We start from the raw sequence: 21,653 nt of genomic DNA, 5'->3' as shown, positions 1-21,653 counted from the left end.
CACTATATACTAAAGCACGGATCTGAGATGTTAACATGGAAGATGCCGCGGTAAAGAACGCACTTTGGCGTTTGCATACCACGGGTAAAACTGAGAGCAAGCGAGGTCCGCTTTTTATGAGCTTTGGGTTCCCTCACAATAAATTTTATCTCTCACCCGCTGGAAAATTTCATTACTGAAGTGCAGCTACATTTCTGACGCCCCCTCGCAGGCGCGCTGGCCCTGCCCAGCGTGTCGCCTTCCAAGCCCGCCTGGGTGATCCTTCGGGGCCTACGGTCGCTGGCCGTGCTCCGCATGTTCCGCAGCGTCGTGTCACTTCGCGGTGTGCGCCAGCTGGTGCTCATCTTCGCCTCGTCGGTGCCGGCCTTCATCAACATCGCGCTGCTCCTGTTCCTGGTCATGTTCGTGTACGCCGTGCTGGGAGTCTCGCTCTTCGGAAATCTCCGCTCCGACGACAGCTACAGGTTGTTACCACGCTGAGTAAACGCTTGTTTTACAGCGCGGCTGATTGGGGCTAGGGTCCATTGATTGCCCTTTCTGTGTGTGTGTGCATCAACTCGGCAAAAGAGTCTCGGGGCCCAGTCAAACTTATCGCAAACGAACCTCTAGAAATGGCTTTAGTCTCTTTTTATCAAAGCGTTCCGAGAGAGCGAATAAATGAGAACTGGCCGCTTAGACTACGTTATACCAATTTAATGTACTAGCATTCATTAGCTGGCTCACAGTGTAGATCTTAACTTTACAAAATTGCCGTCTGTTGTAAAGAGATCCTACGGGATAGGGAAACACACGGCCACGTGTTTGTCTGCTAGGATAAAACTCTTGTCTTTCGAAGTTTCACCGAGTAATCACAGGCTCATAGTCACTGCCATTAGCAAAAGACGAGGAAAATTAATACGTGTGCACTCGGTAACCATTTGTGTGATGCCTATTTCATACAGATTTGCTGGTTATCCACCTCCACAGAAGTGGAATGGTTGCTCAATTTTTGCCAGACCTCCAACAAGATAAACTTTTTTTGCCAATAAAAACGCGCTTTGCAATGCGACTCAAAATAACTTCAATCACACAATCCTGTTTGTTAGTTAGGCACAAACTACACAAAGCATTTTCATTCGGGATACGTGCACAGTGGCCTCGTCAACTTCGGCCACATGTGGCGCGCCATGCTCCTCCTATTCCGGCTGTCGACGTCGAGCGCGTGGAACGAGGTTCTCGACTGGCTTCTTCCTGCAGGCAAGAGCCTGGCCGTCGCCTACCTCGTCTCCTACATCTTCATCTCGAACTTCATCATCTTCAACTCGTACGTCGCCGTACTGCTTGCCGGATACGAACAGGTGAGCAGTTCACCACGCGGCATTGCCAAGTAAGGCATGAATTATTTCCCTGGTTTGAAACAAGCTCGGTAGGTGCAAAACTGAATGACCGGGACTGCAGGAAGAGCGTTATCGGACATTATTGCTCGTGTTCTTAGTTTCAGTTATTTTGGTGTTCATTTCTGACGTAAAATTGCGGTGTTTCTGCAAAATTTTGCGACGTCTTTTATGTATTTTTGCAGCAGTGAGAAATATGCATATTTAAGAGTTTAGGTTCCTTTGAAAATACAGTAGAGAGGGGCAGCTATACAGTGTACAGTAGTGGCAGTTACTTGTGAAATGCACCGTTTTACAAACACAATCTGTAACAACGTAGACATAATCGACAGTGTAAGTCCATTGAAGGGCGAAGGCCTCACCCATAGACCTCTTGCCGCTTCTGCCATGCGCGGCCCGGTGAAGTTGTCCTCCCGACTGTCTAGTGCGGAGCGTTGCCAGCGGCGATAAAAGGGTTAGCCTCAAGCTTTCCGCATCATGGCTGAACGCGGCCGCATCTGAATAGAACAAGTGCACGCTAGTCACTGAAAAATATTACGCTGCGGAAGCTGGGGCGACAGGTGTCACCGGTCTGCCTCTTGCAGTAATTTGCGCTGTAAGACGGAGAACGAAACCGAAGAGAAACTCTACGTAGTAGCGAGGGGTCGTTGATAAGCATCGCCCCGGCGAAGCCATATGTGTTCTCTCCCGCACAGCATTTAGCAGGTTGAAGTGCCTCGAGAAACGTACGTAGTTTATTCCTCGGTAGAATTAATGGTCTGTTCCAACTTCTAGTCCCGTATTTCGGTAGCTGTTTTGTTATCTTGGCTACCCACCGCTCGTCATTTGGCCCCACATGCCCAGCAGTATTTTCTTTCTTTTTCTGAATTTGAGCAATGATGTAAGCGCTACCGGTAAATATCATCATGAGGATACGCGAGGACGCAGAGGAGAACAAGACTTCAGGTCGTTTGCGTGAGAATATGCTACTTCACTTCTTCATTAAGCACTTCTGTTGCATGCCGCCATCGGTCTCGCTCGCCTCAACTGTTATATCTATAATCCTGTCAGACAACATCGGTTTTCTTTTCAGGGGCTTGCGTAAGCACCAAGGTGCTCTCCCATGTGTTGGGTGCCACTATTTTCAGTTATAGATGAAGTGAAAGAGGTATCTTTTGTTATTTCAAAGGGCTTACCGGATGCACCCCAGCCCATTCCTATTGGGAGCCAGATCTTCTTCTCGTAGTCGGCGTCAGCTATAACAGCCTTTCTTTCGATTTATTGACAGTGATTCAGGTTAGGCTGCACTTTAACATTTGTTGTTTCACAGGATAACGTCAGTATAAGGTAGGGATGCCATTGGCTTTGCCTAAAAAAATGGAAAATTTCGTCCTCATAGCTTTTTGCCGAAAGAAATTTTGACCGTAAAGTTAAGCAATTAGAAATCGCAAGCAAAACATATCGTTGCGGCTATTCTTTCGCGTATGCTGCAGAACTGCTAAGCAAACAAGTCGCCATTGTTTCGGAATGTCCGGCATTATTATACATATCAATAAATTTCTGAAACATTCACAAAGTGCACCCTAGTAATTTAAAGGGCAATAAAATGCGGCGAGCGATGCCGTGCTACAACCGAGATTTCTAATGAGCACGTGTACGAGCACCCTTGTTTTAGCGTTTTGTAGTGTTCTCACAGAAACCCGGCATCTTCGCGCCACTCGGCAGTATTAGCAGGCTCCAAACAACACATTCGAGTTCTACCGATATCATGAAACATGCACCCCGTTCGTGGCAAGGCACGTCGAATCGCTTGAGCTAAAGCAATAAATGCAAAGTATCGGAATAACGCAACGACTTGGTGCATCGATGGAGCTGCATCTATAAATCAGCCAGCTCACATAGCCTGCGTTGTTAATGCGGCGGGTCAAGAAATGACAGCTCTGACTGCACCCACAACCTCAACCGGAGCTGCAGAGGAGCTGCGATCGCCCTTGCTGCCACGACCAGCAAGGACTTCATCACAATACCAACTGACTCTCAAGCCGGATGTCGCAGTTATCAACGGGGCGCATGACTACAGCAGCACTGAACATTCTGAAAACAATTGCAGGGCTACCTGTGATGCACCTTGTCTGGGTTCTTGGGCATGAATCCACCGACGGTAATGGGGCAGTTGACCCCGCTGCCCGCGCACACATACACCGGGCCATTACCCGAGACGGAACGTTCTCCGCTACCATCAGAAAGGACTCACTTCTGTGGCATTCAGATGGCTTGGCACATTATAGTGTCTGCTCAAGAAAATTCCCACCACCTCATCGGGGGACGCCACCCGGTGGCCGACCTGAGCGGACTCGGTTTCGCTACGCTCCTGCTTCGGAAGCTGTATGAGCCTACCGCAGAGTGCCAACCACCCAAATCCTGCTGCACGATCTTCTTCTAGACGTTCGCTTTCACCTAAAACCATCCAAGGTGAGCCCCGATCACCCACGTTCAAGATTCGACCAGATTCCTGTGGGACCACGTTTTCGCCGGACGCTAAGCCTAACGCTCCCCGCGAACGTCCTGGCTCGCCAGCAGCGGTGTCGTCTGCCGCGCCAGCTGTGCTCGCCATTTTGCCGCGCCCTGTCGATATTTACTACTTCGCCGGCACTAAGCTGTCAAGCCACCGCCACAGCTTTTGCTACGTTCGCTGATGGTTTGCACGTTATCTCCCGTTTGCAACGGCTGTTATATGGGACGCTGTTTTTTGAACTCGTCGGCGGCCCTGCCGCCTGGCTAGCTGCCGGCGGCCATCGCTGCTAATATTGCTCACGTCTTTGATGGCTCCACCGGAGCACTCGGTGCTCCCATACGATATGCCACTTCCCGAGGTTATGGACCTGCAGTCTCCAGACAACCTGACTGCCTCGTTCACGCCGCTGACTTCAACGAGAAGCCCTGCCGCCGCTGCCATGCCTTCAAGGGTGCTGCTTCAGCCGGACACCAACTCATTCGCCCCACTCCTGGAGCTTGAGGAACATAATGGCACTGAAGGCAAGCCTGACAATGCTTCCCATCAAGTTAGCATTATTTCTACCTCCCCGAACGGAGAAAAACGCGCGCAAGGCTCGCTCTTGTCGACACCCGTGTGACAGTACTCATACATGCACAGGGATTACCCTCATGGGAGAAGCACACCTCACATGCCCCCTGGTTCCGTTCACCGCCAGGACGAGGAGGACGGTTGGATACCAGTAAGCTATCGACGTAACCAGCAGAACCGTGGAATGGTCGTGACGACTCCGAGCCTTGTTGCTCCACGCAAATATCAACACACCGTCATCCTGCGGTCTAAGCAACCGTGCCGCATCATGGATGAGCAGTTCATACGATCAGACAGAATCATAACGCACCACATTTCGGCTCACCTCAATCTCTCTGGGGAAGACCCACTGCCGAAGTTCATGGTTCGCTATTTAGGCCATAGCAACCAGCTCGCTGTCGACCCGGCGGATCCCGAGGTGCGCGACGCCCTTCTAGCGATAGCGTCTCTGCCAATCAGCGGAAAGGACGTGCCCTTTCAAGCGTATGGGACCGTTGGTCGCAACCAAATCAGAGGCATTATTTGAAACGCTGGGGACAGGCCTTCCGAGGAACTAATGAACTCATTGCACTGCCGCAAGTGCAAAATCCTGCAGGCACGCCCACTTGGTGACAAGGGCACTGTCATGGTCACATTTGAAGGTAAGAGCTGACCATATAAGGTCGGCCTGGGGTCATTTATCATCCGTGGTTTTCCGTACCGTGCCCGAGTGGCTGTCTGTGATATATGCCACAAAATTTGCCATTACAAGCAGCAGTGCCCCAATACTTTGGCAGCACGATGCCCTAAATTCGGTCTGCGGCAACATGAAGAGGGCACACAATGGCCGGGCACAGAACCGACGTTCCGCAGCTGTGGTGGTTCACACTTGGCCACAGCCACAAACTGCCCAAAAAGACGACGACTAAACCAGAAAATTGAACAAAAACGTAAGCCTGCTGCCGAAAAGCAACGCAGGAAAAGGAAGACGCAGGGGCGCCAGCGCCGCAATCCCGACGCAGAACAAGGTATTTTCAGACCCATGATCAAGGCTACACGCCAGAGTTTCTACACCGGGCCAACGGTACCCCCAGCTGCACATTCTGAGGACAGCGAAAGAATCACCTTCGCGGATGTAGCTAAACAGGCAAACGCGCGCCTAACAATCGGTTCTAGCATCGGCGCACCGCGTCCATCATGCTCAAAACTAGCTCCCTCTACGCCGCAACCTGCAACGGGTGGAGGGGCGAAGCTTTCTGGAAGGAACTCAGCTCATTCAACAGCGCTCCCGCCTCCGGGTGACCACCCACGTCCGCCCGCCACTACGACACTCCAGGATCTCGAACGGCGTCAGGTATGGCGGAAATCCTCGGTATTCAATGGCGTGGAATGCATGCAGGCAACCAAGTGTGCGCCGCCATATCTGTGGCCAAGCCAGCCAAGCGTCTGTTGCTAGGCGACGTTGTGCGCACGGCCCGCAGATCAGACACCCCTCTTCTCCATGCAACTAATGCAACCGTGTGAGTGCGCCGTCACTCGTTACGTCGGGCTACGCGGGATGGCGGCACTCGTGCGTGCTAAGCACGACTGTGAAACACATGACTGTGTTTCGCGTTACGAACTCTTCGCCGAACACGAAGTATTGCGTCGAGTTCACTGCGAGTGCGATTAATAACATCTCTGTTGGCGCCACAGTTTAGAATCGTATCGGAACGGAGCAGATGACGCACGCCGGTGTCTTTTTTTTCTTCGGCGTGCGGCCGCAGTGGCCCAGGCTGCGCCCTGTCCGTGGCGCATCGGCCATGTCTGTGGCCGTTTCCAGTGTTGCCAAGCTAAGAAATTGACCGCTAAACTTTTCAACGAAAACCGTCTATAAAGAAATAATCCATGCACAGTTTGACCAGCTCATTACCCGGGCCATAGAGAAATGCGTCGGCACCATCATGGAGCGTATTACACTTTCCGGCATGCTCCCTTTTGGCACAACTCCTCCGACAACCGTAGGAGCACATGTGATGCGTACGCCTTGGGCACCATCAAGCTCCATTGCTCCTTGCGCAACAACGCCCCGCCATGGCTAGCTTTTCAAAATCATCGCAATAGACAACTGTCTTGCAGTGCAATTGCAGCTCGCTTCAGAGAAAAAGGGCTGACATGACTACCCGGTTCATCAGCAAGCAAGACAACAGTCCACTCACTGGTCATTGCCCTTCAAGAAATCAACGGCCGTGTGTTGAAAATAGTGTGCTATGACGGCTACGCCCCGTCAGAAGACCTAGCTGCACCCACGAAGACGGCACTGTACGTGCGACGGGAAACTACACACGTGCAACTAGATACGCAACCGTGGTGCAGCAGTACTCTTAGCGTTGTTGGTTGCCGGTTAGAAGTCTCATCACAGCGTACAATCCTCGTCTTCTGTGTGTACGTTGTTCCCAAAAACACAAGAAAAAGAGGCAATAAGGCGCCCGTTGATCTCAGTTTCGTCACGCCCTTCAAGAACCTGTATCCACAGGACACCATATTGCTGTGCGGGGACTTCAACTCTCAGCACGTCGCCTGGGGATTCAAGAAATGCAGTCCGCGCGGCAGGCGCATCCTGCAAGATGCCTCGAAGTACGGGCTGACACTTCTCAATACGCCCCAAACACACGAGACTGGGACAGACAGTTCACCATGCAGACACGTCACCAGATCTCACTTGGAGCACCCGCCCACAGCTGTTTCAGTGGGAGGTGCTGGACGATTACATGGGAAGCGACCACTTTCCGATACTCATACGTTTTCGTACAAGCCCCACCAATACAAAAGTTACGTCAGGCGCCACTACACGACGAAGCCATATCACACACGGTGACAAATACCGTGAGTTATTACAGGAGCAGCCTCTGGCCAATAACATTGACCATCTGGTACCACAGCTATGCGCAGCAAAGCGGAATGCCACGAAGAACCTACGGGTTCCGTCTGACCATCCAGAACCAGATAGACATCTGCTCACCTTGTGGAATAGAAGGCTCCGGATTCTCGCTCAATACCGGCGGTCCGGCCACGCTGGGCGCCACAAAGCACGGCTGCGCAAAATACAGCGTTCCGTTGAAGAGTACACGACTACGCTTGCGTCGCGTCAGACTGCTGGATGGGAATTCGTGAATCTATCAATGGGCATACTCACACGTCTAAGGTATGGGCCATACTGCGCTCTCTCCTCGGTCAGCGCAAGATTTACAACGGCGCGGCTCGTGTGGCCCTCCGGGAAGTCATTAGCGCTCAGGAGCTCGCCGAACAGGCCGCTAAAGTGTTTTTCCCTCAGACGTCTCGCCCTACAGACACCACGTAACAGAAGGATGCAAGTACTGAAGACAGCGAGCCATTTAATAGTCCCTTACCATGCTCGAGCTGGAGCACGCCTTGCAGCATGCTAACGCACGTAGTACTCCACTAGTCGATGGAATGTGCATTGCTCATTTACGCAATATGCCCTACGAGTACGAGCGCGCTCTTCCCGTGGAGTTCAACCGTGTTTGGGAAACAGGGGTACTGCCATCCGCATGGACGTTTTCTGTGGTCAAACCCATTCCGAAGCCTGGTAAGCTACCGCATACCTTATCAAACCTCCGTCAGATCTCTTTAACTTCATGTGTTTGTAAAGTAATGGAGAGCATGGTCAACACACGCTTGCTGTAGTACCTTGAAGATCCCGACATTTTGTCTCCTAGAATGTAGGGATTCCGCCCTGGGCTATCAACACAGGATGTGCTCCTCCGACTAAAAGAGGATGTTCTCTCCACCCTCAAGCTGTTGTTGGAGTGGACATACGCAAGGCATTTGATGGCGTTCCACACAGTACCATCATGACCAAAGCACGTTCCCTTGGCATCAGAGGGAAAATGTACAACTCCATAGCGGGCTTTCTAGAAGGACGAAGCTACCAAGTCGAAATTGGCCAAGACGCCAGTGCTCTACAATTCAACCAGGTAGGCGTTCCGCAAGGCTCATTTATATCACCGACCCTGTTTAATATAGCTATGCATCAGCTGCCAAGACGCCTTGCGGACGTACCGCGCCTGAAACACGCGGTGTATGCTGACGATGTCACTGTGTGGGCGCATCAAGGATCCATCTATGAGCACGAGGACGTCTTAAAAAGAGCCCTCAACATTATTCACTACTACGCGACGGAAACAGGTATACACACCGCGCCAGACAAAACTGAGTTCATGGTGGCCGACACACCCCTCTCAAACAGGAAGAAAAACGATCTTTTAAACTTTACATCGGTGATCGACCCATAGCTCGGAAATGTACTATCCGAATACTCGGTATGCACCTTGACGAGCACTGCACAGCGAGCACTTGGTTCCAACGGGTTACATGGACCAGCAAACAAATCCGGCACACTTTACGCCGAATCTCTAACCGCACTCGTGGAATACACGAACGTGAAATGCAACAGTTTGCTCAAGCTTTTCACGTTTCCCGTATCATGTATGGACGGCCGTATCATCCGGTACACCGAAGGCAAATGCTCGCGCTCGATCGGCTACTTAACGAGGCCAAACGCGTTGTTGCTGGCCTTCCAAGGTACACACGCCTCGATGCGCTCAAGAGCTGTAGAAAGCTCAACAACCTTTCTGAGCTCGTCGACATGCACATCCGCACACAGGAGACAAGGCTTCGCGCGAGGAATGCGACACGCTCGTGCTCCTCGGGTACGGCATCCACACATTGCCCGCTCTGCCCAACAAACCACCGCCGTGGGAAGTCACTGCACTCACCGATGGCAAGCCACTTTCGCTTAATATGGACCCCACTCAGCGAGTGCGTCGCCTTGCTAATGCCAAGAGGCATGCTAAGGCTACGAGCTCCCTCCCCTTGACTGAACGCATCGTATACATGGACGCTGCACTCCCGGTAGATGGTACCAGCAGCACTTGCTCTGCCACTGCGTGGTACGACCAGACAAATGGGTGCCAGAACCGACACCATCATGTATCAACAGAGGCGATGTACAGCACCCGCACAGAGTTAATGGCCATTCTAAATTATTTGGAGTGGGCCCTCGAAACTTCATCTGAAACTGACCCCGTTCACCATCGTGTGTACACTGATTCTCAGGCTGCCCATCGAGCATGCGCTAATGTTTTTTACACAGATCATGTGCTGCAGAAGATCCGACACCAGGCGTGCCTACTCCGTGAACGCGGTCACGATGTTACCATCCTCTCGGTCCCCGCGCATTGTGGTATCCCCGGAAACGAGAAGACTCGTAGATTAGCGCGCGCTCACCTTTACACCGCGCTAGCCAGAACTTCCGAACTCCTTTTCCTCTCCTTGCTACCCCACGCGAGATAGCAGATCCGATGGCCGACAACTATTTGACAAGACAACAACGTGCGGCCTACCTCACGGCAGTTGGAAATCCACTCTTGATACCACCGCTTCCCTCGAAGATATTCACACGGCGAGAGTCTATCCTGCTTCGAAGAATTCAGACAGGCACACTCCTTACTCTTTTTTTGCTGAACCGTTTCCGCAGAGGTGACACACCACCACCTCTAACTGGCACCTGCTCCACGTGCAACTGCCGCGCTGATCTCGACCACCAGTGTTGGGAGTGCCCCCTCTATATTCCAGCTAAACTTCGTGCCGTGGCCACTATAAAACGGGGACCCTGGCCTTCTTCTCTCCGGACGTGTGCCTGTCCGGATCCCAAGTCTCCGGATCAAGCCACCGAGCTCTGGCGAGCACTCCTCCTGTTTCTTCAAGACCCGGTGGCGCCACCGGTTAGTGATCGGCTCCTCGACAGCGACAAGATTCAAGCGGCCCCCACTTAGCTGCCTCCAATTCGTCCGTTAAAGAAACGGAGGCAGCCCAACCCTTTTCCTCTTCTATAACACCGTAGTCCTTTCCACCGCCGCACCCTTGGCACATTATAATGTGGAATAAACGTGGTTTCATGCATTCATTTCATTCATTCAACCAGACAAGAAGCAACTACTTTTCGGCGATTGCAGACGAATTTTGGTCCCCACAGCACCCTCCTCGATTCTATCTAGCCCACTCAGTATTCCTCCCTTAGCAATTTCGGTCCAACGCCCAGCACCCAGCACTACCAGGTATGGGAGTGCCAACAAACTCTAAACCTGCCCCCTATCCTCTTCCCATGGATGGCTCGTCTGGCCTATCCGTACCTTGGACCAGAGCAAGACTTGGTAAATAGGGCCGGGGCGGCAAGTTACAGCCTGGGTGTCCCGGAATTGGATGTCCTCCTCCGGGCGAGTGCCCTGCCATTAGCACTTACGCTCATCAATACATGTTTATATATCAGTTTCTCTGTCCACTAGTTATAACTTCCCTTAAGCACGGTAGGAAACTATGAAATCCATGAAGAGGCGTTATGAAAGAGATACGTGATGGGCTGACACAAAAGTGCTACCTATATGAACCAAACATAATGCACGCCCCCCAACCCTAGCTATTTCCACGCTTTCTTATGGTGCGTTTTTCGGAAGCACTGAACGAGTTGTTTGATTCGGGTATTTCGCCACGTGCTCAGTGCGCGCATTTCGGACTGATAACGCGAAGACCAATGAACACTCGGTCATTAAAGTGTTTACAATCTACGCGTGCCCACCGGTTTTTGCGGTGAGGCCCCAAGAGTGATGGAAGTTTTGGAATTTTCCCTCTCAGAAGTTTTGAACTTTTTCAGGGGCCACCGCCCGGCTTGTGCGGTCTGGCGTGTGGGAAGCTCATTAAGAAGTTGATTAAATTTACCGTTTCTCGGCCTTTTTGCATGTTTCATTTTGGAATAATTCTCTTTGCACCGTCAAAGCTGCACCACTTATCCAAACAAGCTAGGATGCCTCGATTCATTCGTCCGCTGTACAAGGTGGAGACACGTATGCGTTCACACGCCATTTTGGGTTACTCGCTCGCCGGCGCAGAGTCATTATATCAAAACCGCGCCATAATTATTGCCGCAACACGGTTTACTCGCGAAGTTAGAATCACCTTATCCGTTTCGCGTTGCTGGGTTTTGAGGGAAGCGAAAAGAGCAGCGCGTTCAGTTCAGCACTTGGACCCAAAAGCGGCGGCACGGGGCCGTTCAAAGGTTGTTTCTACCCTGTACGGCGGCACTGGCATCCAGGCACCCCACAGCAAACGACCCAGTGAGCCACCCCGCGACGCGTTCACAAAGCCGTGATTGCACTACTTCTATCACACCTCCGGCAGGTGGCGACACGAGTCCAGCCCTAGCGTGGAGAGACAAAGCTACGGTGCCGGCGCGCGCAATGACGTCATCGCTCTGCGGGGTATTCCTGTCCACATTCGCGGGCCCAACTGCTAACTTAAACAGTAATGCTGGAAAGGACGCAGAGGAGTTAATTGAAGTTATTGAAATAATAGCTCAGAAGGAGAACATGGCAAAGTTATAAGTTCTCGTTGAGGCTCACACACACACTGGCCAGTGCCTATTGGCGGTGAGATCTTTGAGTGGCGCCCCCTGGCTCTGACGTCGGCTTAGGGATTCGCGCCGCTGTCGTCTGCTACACTCCGCTTGTGAGGGGCAACAGTGCCTGGGCTAGAAATCGCCCGCTTCGTTGCTGTAGTGCGTTAAAAAGCGTATTTCTAGCGACTCAGTTATTTTGCAAGCTTCTGACGCATCTGAACAATTTGAAGCTGTATCCCGCACAAGTTTGCAATACACGAAGAGATAGAGAACAACTTTCTTCAGAGTATCGGTCAGAAGATCGTGTGTAACTCGTCCTTTCTTCCTTATTCGCGAGGATCAGCGATCAGAGCTTCTCGATAAGTATTCAAAATGCGTAGGCTTCCCTGCAGTATTTTTGAGATGCTCCTACGAAGACTCAACAGTCTAATACTACGTACTAAGCAGCGGCCTCTACAAGCCCATCGCACACCAGGAAATAAAGCGGCTTTCTTCTGTTTCTTTCGTTGTTGTCTTGTATCGGATTAAAGTTTCTTGCTTTCTTTTTCTGCCCAACGCATTAATTTTTCTTCGCCGTCACCAACTTCTTATTAGAAGGTTTCGGGATGTTTGGGAGCCTCACAAAGGTCGTGTGGATATTTTCTTCATTTTGTATGGCATACATTCCCTTCTTCACAAATTGGCTTTCATTACGGCTGCGTGCAAGAAGTGCATATCCGCAGTGTGCTTTGTTTATTCACATGCAAATACAATGAGAAGGTTTGTGCTACGCAACCGCGATCGCGCCCTAAACAACGTGGTCTACAGTACTCGAAGGCGGCTTTTGAGCTCCGAATTTCTATCGTAATTATATCGTTATCATAATGAACTGACTCTCAACTCGAACAATGATGACATGATTACGGTGTTGAAGGCATGATGTACTCGCTAACTAACGCAATAAATAGTATACCTGCATATATTACAAGACTCGAAACCGAAGAAGAATTCCAAGTAGCTCTTTATTGCTTTTCAACCCTTCCAGGCGCGAAGAACAAATCCTATTCTACTCGGGATGGCGTTCTATAATTTAAGAAAATTACTTTTACTCTCTTGTCCTGGACTGAGGACCCGGCCCACTAACCAGATCGATTTAATTGTTAAACAAAGTTTTCCCCTCCTCCCCTTACTTCTCCTCCTCCTCTTGAGTTCAGTTTTCCTATAACGCATATCCGAATATCGGGAAGATATGGCTGTGCAAAATGTTCCGAAATATCCCTCCAGGTCTTAACAAACATATATGTGTTACTATAAATTTAACGAAGACGTGACTCGTTTTGGTCAGTAAACCTCCATACTGGTTAGATGCCTGGTATAGAATCAGCACGCGCGTATATACACACTGGGTTATTTGGAACTCAACCTACAGTTTTTGCAGTCTATAGTGCATGTCGGCAAACTTTCATGCCTTGACAACGTAAAGTGATGGGACAAAACGCGTTCGAGCGTTCGGCAAGGTTGCAAAAACTGTTTTACCTTACATATGATTACCGGGAATCGTGATGCCTTCTGCCAAAGCCGACAGCCCTGAAGGCCTAGAATTTGTTTTGGTCTTCCATTTTCGCTGTTGTCGGTTATTAGCAGCTGACTGTTCCTTTTGTTCGAATGCTTACATGAGAAGCTGACGCTTAGTTCCGACTCTTCGCGCTCCGCACAGGACCGGCTTCGCAAGGAATGGGGTGGCGCCGGCAATGTTTCTCCCGTAGCGGTATCCAAAACTATACTTTAATTGAAACCATGAGCTAGTGCATGCGCTTTTAAGCCTATTATTATGATAAAAAGTTACCCACACGCCAATTCTGGTGCGGACAAGCATCAGACGTTGACCGAGCGCAAAGAAACAGCAGGGAGAGCGATCCTGAGTGAAGCAGACGACAAATGCGAGAATCCCTAAGCTGACGTCACGGAGGCGCGCTTCGCAGCGCCGCCTGTGTTCGCGCTCACCGCCAATAGCAACGACATTGGAGCAGTGAAAGGGGGCAACATATATAGAGCAACGGCACGACTGAGGCTTGAAATTTAGGTTTGGGTACGAGTCAAATTTGCTGATACAATTCTGATTTTTAAACAATGCATATATAATATGTACGCCGCCGTCTAAGTTCACTTAGCAGCACATACAGCAGTCTAGGCACTTCTTCCCGCAAACGCAGGCTTTGAACACGGACCTAAGCGGCATGTCGGACGCAGACCTGGTGGACTTCGCTGAGGCCTGGGCACGGCTGGACGTGCGCGCTCGCAGAGTCCTGCCCCTGAGCGCGTTGCCGGCGCTGCTGGACTCGCTGCCGGGCTCGCTTCGCCTCAAAAGCCCCAACACGCTGCCGCTGGCCATCATGGACGTGCCTCTGCTCAGCGGAGATCGGGTGAGTGAACTCCACCGCATATGTGCCACAGTGCTCTTGGTGTGGCGCTTCCTCTAAATAGTCAGGCATAATAACAGCGTGTTCACTAGTTCACGACCGATTGGCCTATCTTTATTTTGCGGGGAGGCTCTTTCTGCGTGGAGGCTATTTTAACAACGGAGCTGTTCAGGCTTGAAATTTCAGCTTGAACAAAAAAAAACGACAGAACTTAGGAAGGAAACACGGACACAGTGCTGACTATCAACTGAGTTTACTAACAAAAAGCGGGAACATATATACATGAAACATTGCACAACATTGGCACAGCGCGACACTCTTTTTTCCGAGCAAGAGGGGAAAAATGCACCACCAACCATCGAACAAAATACGACGAATGCCAGAATGAAGTCGTAAACAGCATCCCATTATCATGCAAAAAAGTCTACGTGGGACAAACCGGGAGGTGCATTAATGACAGGGCACGTGAACAAGCCGCCTCACTCAAGGCAACGTCATCAGGCCACTTATAATCCCATTGCCGCACTTGCCCCAAATGCACGGCGCGCATCGACGAGATCAACGTGCTTCGAAAGAAACGCAATCACCTCGCACGTGAGGTCGAAGAAGCAGTAGCCATCAGCAAGAAAGGTGACAAGTGCGTCAGCACAGCTTCCGTGGCGCTGACAGCGAAAGAACTGGAACTGCTTAGCGATTATCCCATTAACTAATTTCGGAAAAAGAGTGTCGCGCTGTGCCAATGTTGTGCAATGTTTCATGTATATATGTTCCCGCTTTTTGTTAGTAAACTCAGTTGATAGTCAGCACTGTGTCCGTGTTTCCTTCCTAAGTCCTGTCGTTTTTTTGTTCAAGCTGAAATTTCAAGTCGATATGGAAAACCAACTCGCCCAAACCCAGGCAATTCTGTTTAGGCTCTCGCAATGTCCGCTGATGCTCGTGAAGCCAGGCGAAGGTACGCCGCTTGGCCAGCATATGGCGCCACCGCCTTGGGGGCCATCCAGTGCGTGATCCCGGCTTTTGCACCGGTGCATGCGGCGCACAAAATACAGACATCTGTGGGTCAGCTTCGAGCACGTACACTAGTCCACAATCTTTTCTGGAGCAATGCGTTATGCACTTATCCTCATCTCCTGCTTTGATGTAAGGACAATTAGCCACGACTACGTCATTGCTGTCAAGTTTCAGGTCTAACGTAAATCCTACACATTCGTGCGAACAGCGTTTCTTAGAAATTTTCGAGACATCATCATCATCATCATCAACATCCGCCTATCTACGCCCACTGCAGGGCAAAGGCGCGAAGGACAAGAGCTGACTGCGAGAGCGACGCAAAGAACGCAAGCGCCTCTTGGGGGCAGCTTTGGGTCACCTGCTATCAGATTGATTGCTATCAGATTGATTGATATCAATATCAGATTGATATCAGGACCAGACAGCTGACCAAGCGGTACGGAAATTCGGTAGGGGAAAGTGGTGTTTCGTCATCATAATCATCATCACCAGCCTATCTACGCCCACTGCAGGGCAAAGGCCTCTCCCATTATTCTCCGATTACCTCGGTCCTGTGCCAACTGTGACCAATTTATCCCCGCAAACTTCTCGATCTCATCTGCCCATCTAACTTTCTGCCGCCCCCTGCAACGCTTGTCTTCTCTAGGGATCCACTTTGTTACCCTTAATGACCAGCGGTTATCTTGCCTTCGCATTGCATGGCCTGCCCACGTCCATTTCTTTTTCTTTATCTCTACTAATATGTCCTTAACACGTGTTCGTTCCCTGACCACTCCGCTCTCTTCTTGTCCGTTAATGTTACACCTATCATTTTCCGCTCCATTGCACGCTGAGTCGTTCTCAATTTAAGTTGAACCCTCTTAGTGAGCCTCCAGGTTTCTGCCCCGTAGGTGAGTACCAGTAAGATGCAGCTGTTATACACTTTCTTCTTCAGCGACAATGGTAGGCTGCTATTCATTATCTGAGAATGTCTGCCATATGCACCCCACACCATTCTTATCCTTCTAATCATTCTCTGCCTCATGGTTGGGATCTGGGGTCACAACTTGGCCTAAGTAGATATATTCGCTTACCACTTCCACTGCCTCGCCACCTATCTCAAACCGCTGTGCTGTCCCGAGGTTATTGATCATTACTTTAGTTTTCTGCAATATTATTTTCAACAATATGATTTCAACAATAATTCAACAATATTAATTTTCAGGCCCACGGTTCTACTCTGTTCATCCAGTGCGGAAAGCATGCTTTGCAATTCGTCCCGCGAGTTACTTAGCAAGGCAACGTCATCAGCAAATCTGAGGTTACAGAGGTATTCCCCATTAACCCTTACTCCCACCTGTTCCCAATCCAACGTTCTGAATACTTCCTGTAAACATGCTGTGAATAACATTGGAGAGATTGTGTCTCCTTGTCTGACACCCTTCCTTATAGGTATTTCACTGCTCTCCTTATGGAGGATGATGGTAGCTGTGGACCCATTATACCACGTTAAAATCGAGATATACCACGTTAAAATCACCTCTGGTGGTCCAGTTAAGCCCGTGGACTTCCATACTTACCGCGACAGTACTTACCGCGGTATGTACTGTCGCCTGTGGACGACAGTACATACCGCGGCGATTGGCGTTGTGCGCCACCCCAGCATCTGTTGAAGGTGTCCGTATGCGTGCCGAAGTAAGCTCCGCCATTTCAACAGATCTCGCAGGCGTTGAACTAACTGTAATGTTGCTCCAAAGACGCTTAATTACGCATGTGAGTACTTCCTGCGAGCAACTGAACGTTGTTTGTTACCTCTACCTCTAGCTGCAGGAGGCTTTTATTTTTCGCTTTCCTGTAGGCACTCCAGTTATTTGTTACACTAGGAACAGTGAAACTTCCCGAACATTATTGCAAGTGCTATCTGTATTACAGTGAAATTTGCTTTTGAATGTTTGCGGTTGTCATGTGTCAGGGCACCCCCCGAGAGGGGATGCATGAAAACCCCGAAAAACAGAAAAGAAAAGAACAAAGGAACGGCCATTTGAAGTGCGCGCCAGGAACGCGCCAATCAGCAAGCGCCAGCGCCGACGCACCGATGAATCATGGGCAAAGGTGGCAGCGGACTGGTCGGCCAATCAGGGAAGGCCACACATGGGACAAGTGGCGAGATGTCCATATAAGGACAGGGAGGAAGCAAGAAGCCAATGGGAGTGCGCCACGGGAGAGCCCAGAGGGTATAAAAGCGGGGCGCACAAAGAGAAGGGGGAGGCAAGACAAGGAGAGGCAAGACAACGGGAGGCAGACAACCAGGAGGCGGCCGGAGCACGTGAGCTTCACGGAACGAGACAGGGGGACGCGGCCAGGCCATCGACCACGCCATCCGAGTCTGGGCGGGAGCGGGCCGACTTCGTATCGGCACCGTCATCCTAGGTGCACCACGAACCTGTGTCTTCGTGGCCCCAGCGGCATCGGTCTTGCACCAGCAGCCAGCGTCCACGCTCCGTCGACGTTCGTCTCGACGGCCCCGAAAGGCGACGTTCGTGCCAAGCCTACCTGAGACCTCCAGTGGCAGCGGCTACAGGGGGTAGCCACCGAGGAAGCACGCCGCCGAAGGGATGACCGCGCGCATCGAACGCCGGCATCAAGGACCTCCAGCGAGAGCGGCTACCAGGGGGTAGCCACCGAGGAAGCACGCCGCCGAAGGGATGACCGCGCGCGTCGAACGCCGGCATCAAGGTCCTCCAGCGACAGCGGCTACCAGGGGGTAGCCATAGAGGAAAGAAGTCAGGACGCACAGAGCCCACGCTGTCCAACGAGTGACCGCGCGCATCGAACGCCGGCACCGACGAAGCGAGACGACAACGGCTACCACCGAGTCGCGGCCACCCAAGGTTGCGACACGTCAGCGTCGACGACCGGGGTAGGCCAGTCCAATAGGGGCGCAAACATAGGACACAACTAGGAAGTTGTGTTTTAGTGAGATCACCTAGAGGGTGATAGAATTAGTTGATTCGGACGAATTGTGTAGAACTTTATTGTAGAGCCTTTTGGGTTGAGAGTTGAATTGTTGGTTGGGATTGTTAGAGGTGTGAGGGTTTATCGTTTGAGTGTAGTTTAAATATTGAGTGCTTTGCCTGAGGGTTTTTTTGTGTGTGCATTAAATGTATGTTGTTAAACAAGTCAACGGCTTCCCTGCGTCCATTGCTCCGAGCTGTAAAGACAACCTCACCATCGGTTCACGTGACAGCGGTCTCTTTCACTTGGTGTTTGCTGATGTCCAAACCACATGATGAGAAAACGATCCAAGCTAGTTACCTTGATTTCACCGCCAATGAGCAACGACGGACTGTGTAAAGGAGAGAACCCACGGTGAAGATTGTTTTAGCCCCGGGGAACCACGGAGACCGGTCGACCCACCCAAGATGCCTAGCGTAGGTCATCCGCGATGAGTAAAGGCGGGGCCAGCAGGGATCTCGAAAGTCTTTGTTGCAATCACGTGAATGAAACTAGGTTGTCTGCCCAACTGCCGTCAGCTTTTCTTGGGGTGCGGGGGTCGAATCCACAAGTGGAAATTTACACTTACCCGAAGCGCTAACCTGCTCATTGGATCCCACCTGCCGAATCACAAAGACAATAAAAATTCCATAGTCAGCACTCGAGAAACACAGAGTGCTAACTTGCTCCCTGTACGCTTTCCGACACTATGCCTTATACCACCATGTCTACTATATCTCACTTTATTCGGAGACTACGGAGACTACCCAACTTCACCTCAAAGTGAACATTTGTTAGATTAAATCCACCTTGAGTACGAAATTAAGGCGAAGGAAGGGGTGGTGGCGTAAAATATTTAGGGGCCATGCAGACAAAATGCAAGTTTGTTTTGTTCTGAAGATTGTGTTTTTTAGTGTCCTCAACGCTTGTCCGGAAGCAAACGATGCTTTATTCACTAAGAAATTAAACACTTTAAGCGAAAATATCAATTCTCCCGATAAATTGTGCGTTTTCGTGACATCGACAATGGCGTATCCAGAGCAGGGCCTTAAAACTAAAGATAGCCTGCTGACCAGGGCTGCACCATTTTACAGACGGCCGTAAGGTTACCTTCTTTATAGCCGACTTTCATAGATGGCGCTGCAATACCTCTGAAGTGGTAGTGTTCGCACCTTGCTTGTGGCCGGACTTCCATACCTGTGGGATTTTTAATACTGTTCATACTAATCGTATCCTAAAGCATAAGCTATGACTCGACAATCATGGTCATGTAATTGAGCGTGCCAGATAAGTCCAACGCGTCTGACGGCTGTGTTAGGTGGTGTCATTCGGCAATAGACCTTTTTCCAGCAGCACGCTGTGTAAATAGGCTGCAGGTAACCTGAGAGCGTATGTATATAGTCTTTACATAGCCTTTTATACATAGTCTGTACATAGCCTGTTATCATACCTAATCAACAATTCCCTCTCACTCCTTCTTCCCCCGGCGAGACCTGTGCCCTCTACCGAGAGGCAAAACTTCGCCCTGTAAATATTTTCATGTTAATAAACACTTTCTCTCTCTGCGCGTGCGCTACTCTCGCTCCCAGCGGCGGATCCGCCACTATTGGGGGGCAAAATGCAAACAAAATGACGCCATATTGGATTACCCAGTTGCAAACGCCGAGCTAGCTAAGTGCTGTTCCGTTTTATGAGTACTGAAAGCGGCCGACAACCCGCCGCGGTGGCTCAGTGGCTAAGGCGTTGCGCTGCTGAGCACGAGGTCGCGGGTTCGATTCCCGGCCGCGGCGGCCGCTTTTCTGATGGAGGCGAAAAGCAAAAACGCCCGTGTGTACGAGATTTCGGCGCACGTTAAAGATCCCCAGGTGGTCAAAATTAATCCGGAGCCCTCCACTACGGCGCGCCTCATCGCCTGCGTTGCGCCGGCGCGTTAAATTCCCACCATCAATCAAAGCGGCCGACAGGTAGGCGGTACGGCTGCCATCGAAAAATTTCTCTGCCACCGAAACCATGCATGGCGCCAGGGACGGCTTCGTCAACTGCGCAGAGCAGGCGGTAAAAAGGGGGCGTGTTCTTCTATAATCCCCCAAGCGTGGTTCCGGCTGCCGCCGCAAACAGGCTACGCTACTGGAAAAAGGTCCATTGCCGCACTAACTGCATCGGTATCGACGTGTTCGTTCGTAACATTATTTTCACCTCACAAATATTGCAATAAAAATACCGTGCCCTATACTTAATCGCAAATAGCTCGGTGGGCAAGCTTATAAGCCCTGCGTGATTTGCACTTGTTTTTTTCAGCCTTAGACAATCGCCTAGCCGGGCATATGACATCATAAGTTCTGTTGTGGGAAATGAGCTAGTTTGTCGCATGGCCAATCCCTTTTTTCATAATTATATTGCTTATTTGAGCGACGTTTCCGTTGAAAGTGGTGTCAGTATAGTTCCAAAGAACCAATCTTTGGAATGAACCAAACTTGTGTGTTGTCTGCATGGCCTCTTTAAGCAAGCGTACAAAAACCCTCTTGACAATGGCATGACCTTAAGTTGAACCTGCAACCATTGTCCGTGTGTGGCGCAGCAGGTTTGCGGCAACGGAAGGCGACGTGTGCAGGTCCACTACGCGCACCTTCTGCAGTCCCTCCTGCGGGTGCGGATGAACATGTGGGAGCCGCTCTCGCCGGCGCTGCGGCAGAGCCTGGAGGCACACGCGGCGGCCGCGTACCCCGAGCTGCGGCAGCCCGATATGCAGCCGGTGTCGGGCACCATGCAGCGGCTGCGCCGGCAGCGGGCCGCCCGTGTTCTCAGCCAGTTCTTCATTCATGGCTGCGAGCGGCTTCGCATGGAGCGCGCGGCCCGGAGACTGCAGAAGGCGTTTCGGGCGCATCGCTTCCGGCGCACCGCCACGCTGGCCAACAGGCTGGCGCCATTCCCGACGTTCCTGCTGACACACACCAATCTGCAGTACTGGTGACGCAGCTGAGGGAACTTTTATTGTGGAATATTAGTTAGCCAGATTGCAAAGAAAGCTTTAGGGACGACATTGAAAAGCCGAATATGGGCTCCATAGTGCCGCGATGGTTTTATTTGTTTCTGTGAATTGTATGACATCAGACAATCGCGTTCAATTTCCGTTCCTTGCATCCCCACACATTTATATAGTTGTCTTGTTTAATAAAAATGGATTTTGTTTTAAGTGATTTAATAAAAGGGATTTAATAAAAAGTGATCTTGTTTAATAAAAAGTTTAATAAAAAAAGTCTGTCAAAATATTCCCCTAGACCCGCGGCGTCTTTATAATGCGGGTGGGCCGGCGTTTTGTCTTGTACTGTTCAGTCATTGCTTCCTCCACTGCTGGGACTTCAAGTTAACTGCGGTGATGGGATGGAGTTTAGCCTAACCTG

The 21,653-nt window shown here is 50.8% G+C and overlaps 1 protein-coding gene and 1 pseudogene across 1 annotated transcript in view; both read left to right on the top strand.

Annotated features, from left to right (window-relative positions):
- Window positions 1-21,387, top strand: part of LOC144168053 (sodium channel protein 1 brain-like) — a 77,242-nt gene extending 55,855 nt beyond the window's left edge. Inside the window, exons 13-16 of the mRNA XM_077697138.1 lie at window positions 212-464; window positions 1,133-1,337; window positions 14,062-14,271; window positions 20,864-21,387. Coding sequence (XP_077553264.1) covers window positions 212-464; window positions 1,133-1,337; window positions 14,062-14,271; window positions 20,864-21,223 — 1,028 coding nt within the window. The 3' untranslated portion in view covers window positions 21,224-21,387. The remainder of the gene's footprint in view (window positions 1-211; window positions 465-1,132; window positions 1,338-14,061; window positions 14,272-20,863) is intronic.
- On the top strand, window positions 8,864-10,253 carry LOC144167181 (uncharacterized; annotated as a pseudogene).
- Window positions 21,388-21,653: the final 266 nt, after the last annotated feature.

This window comes from Haemaphysalis longicornis, unplaced genomic scaffold (genome assembly GCF_048455015.1).
Source record: "Haemaphysalis longicornis isolate Haplotype H1 unplaced genomic scaffold, Haemaphysalis longicornis Haplotype H1 scaffold_2, whole genome shotgun sequence".
Classification (NCBI taxonomy): Eukaryota; Metazoa; Arthropoda; class Arachnida; order Ixodida; family Ixodidae; genus Haemaphysalis; species Haemaphysalis longicornis.
This window is presented reverse-complemented; position numbering and strand designations above follow the sequence as displayed.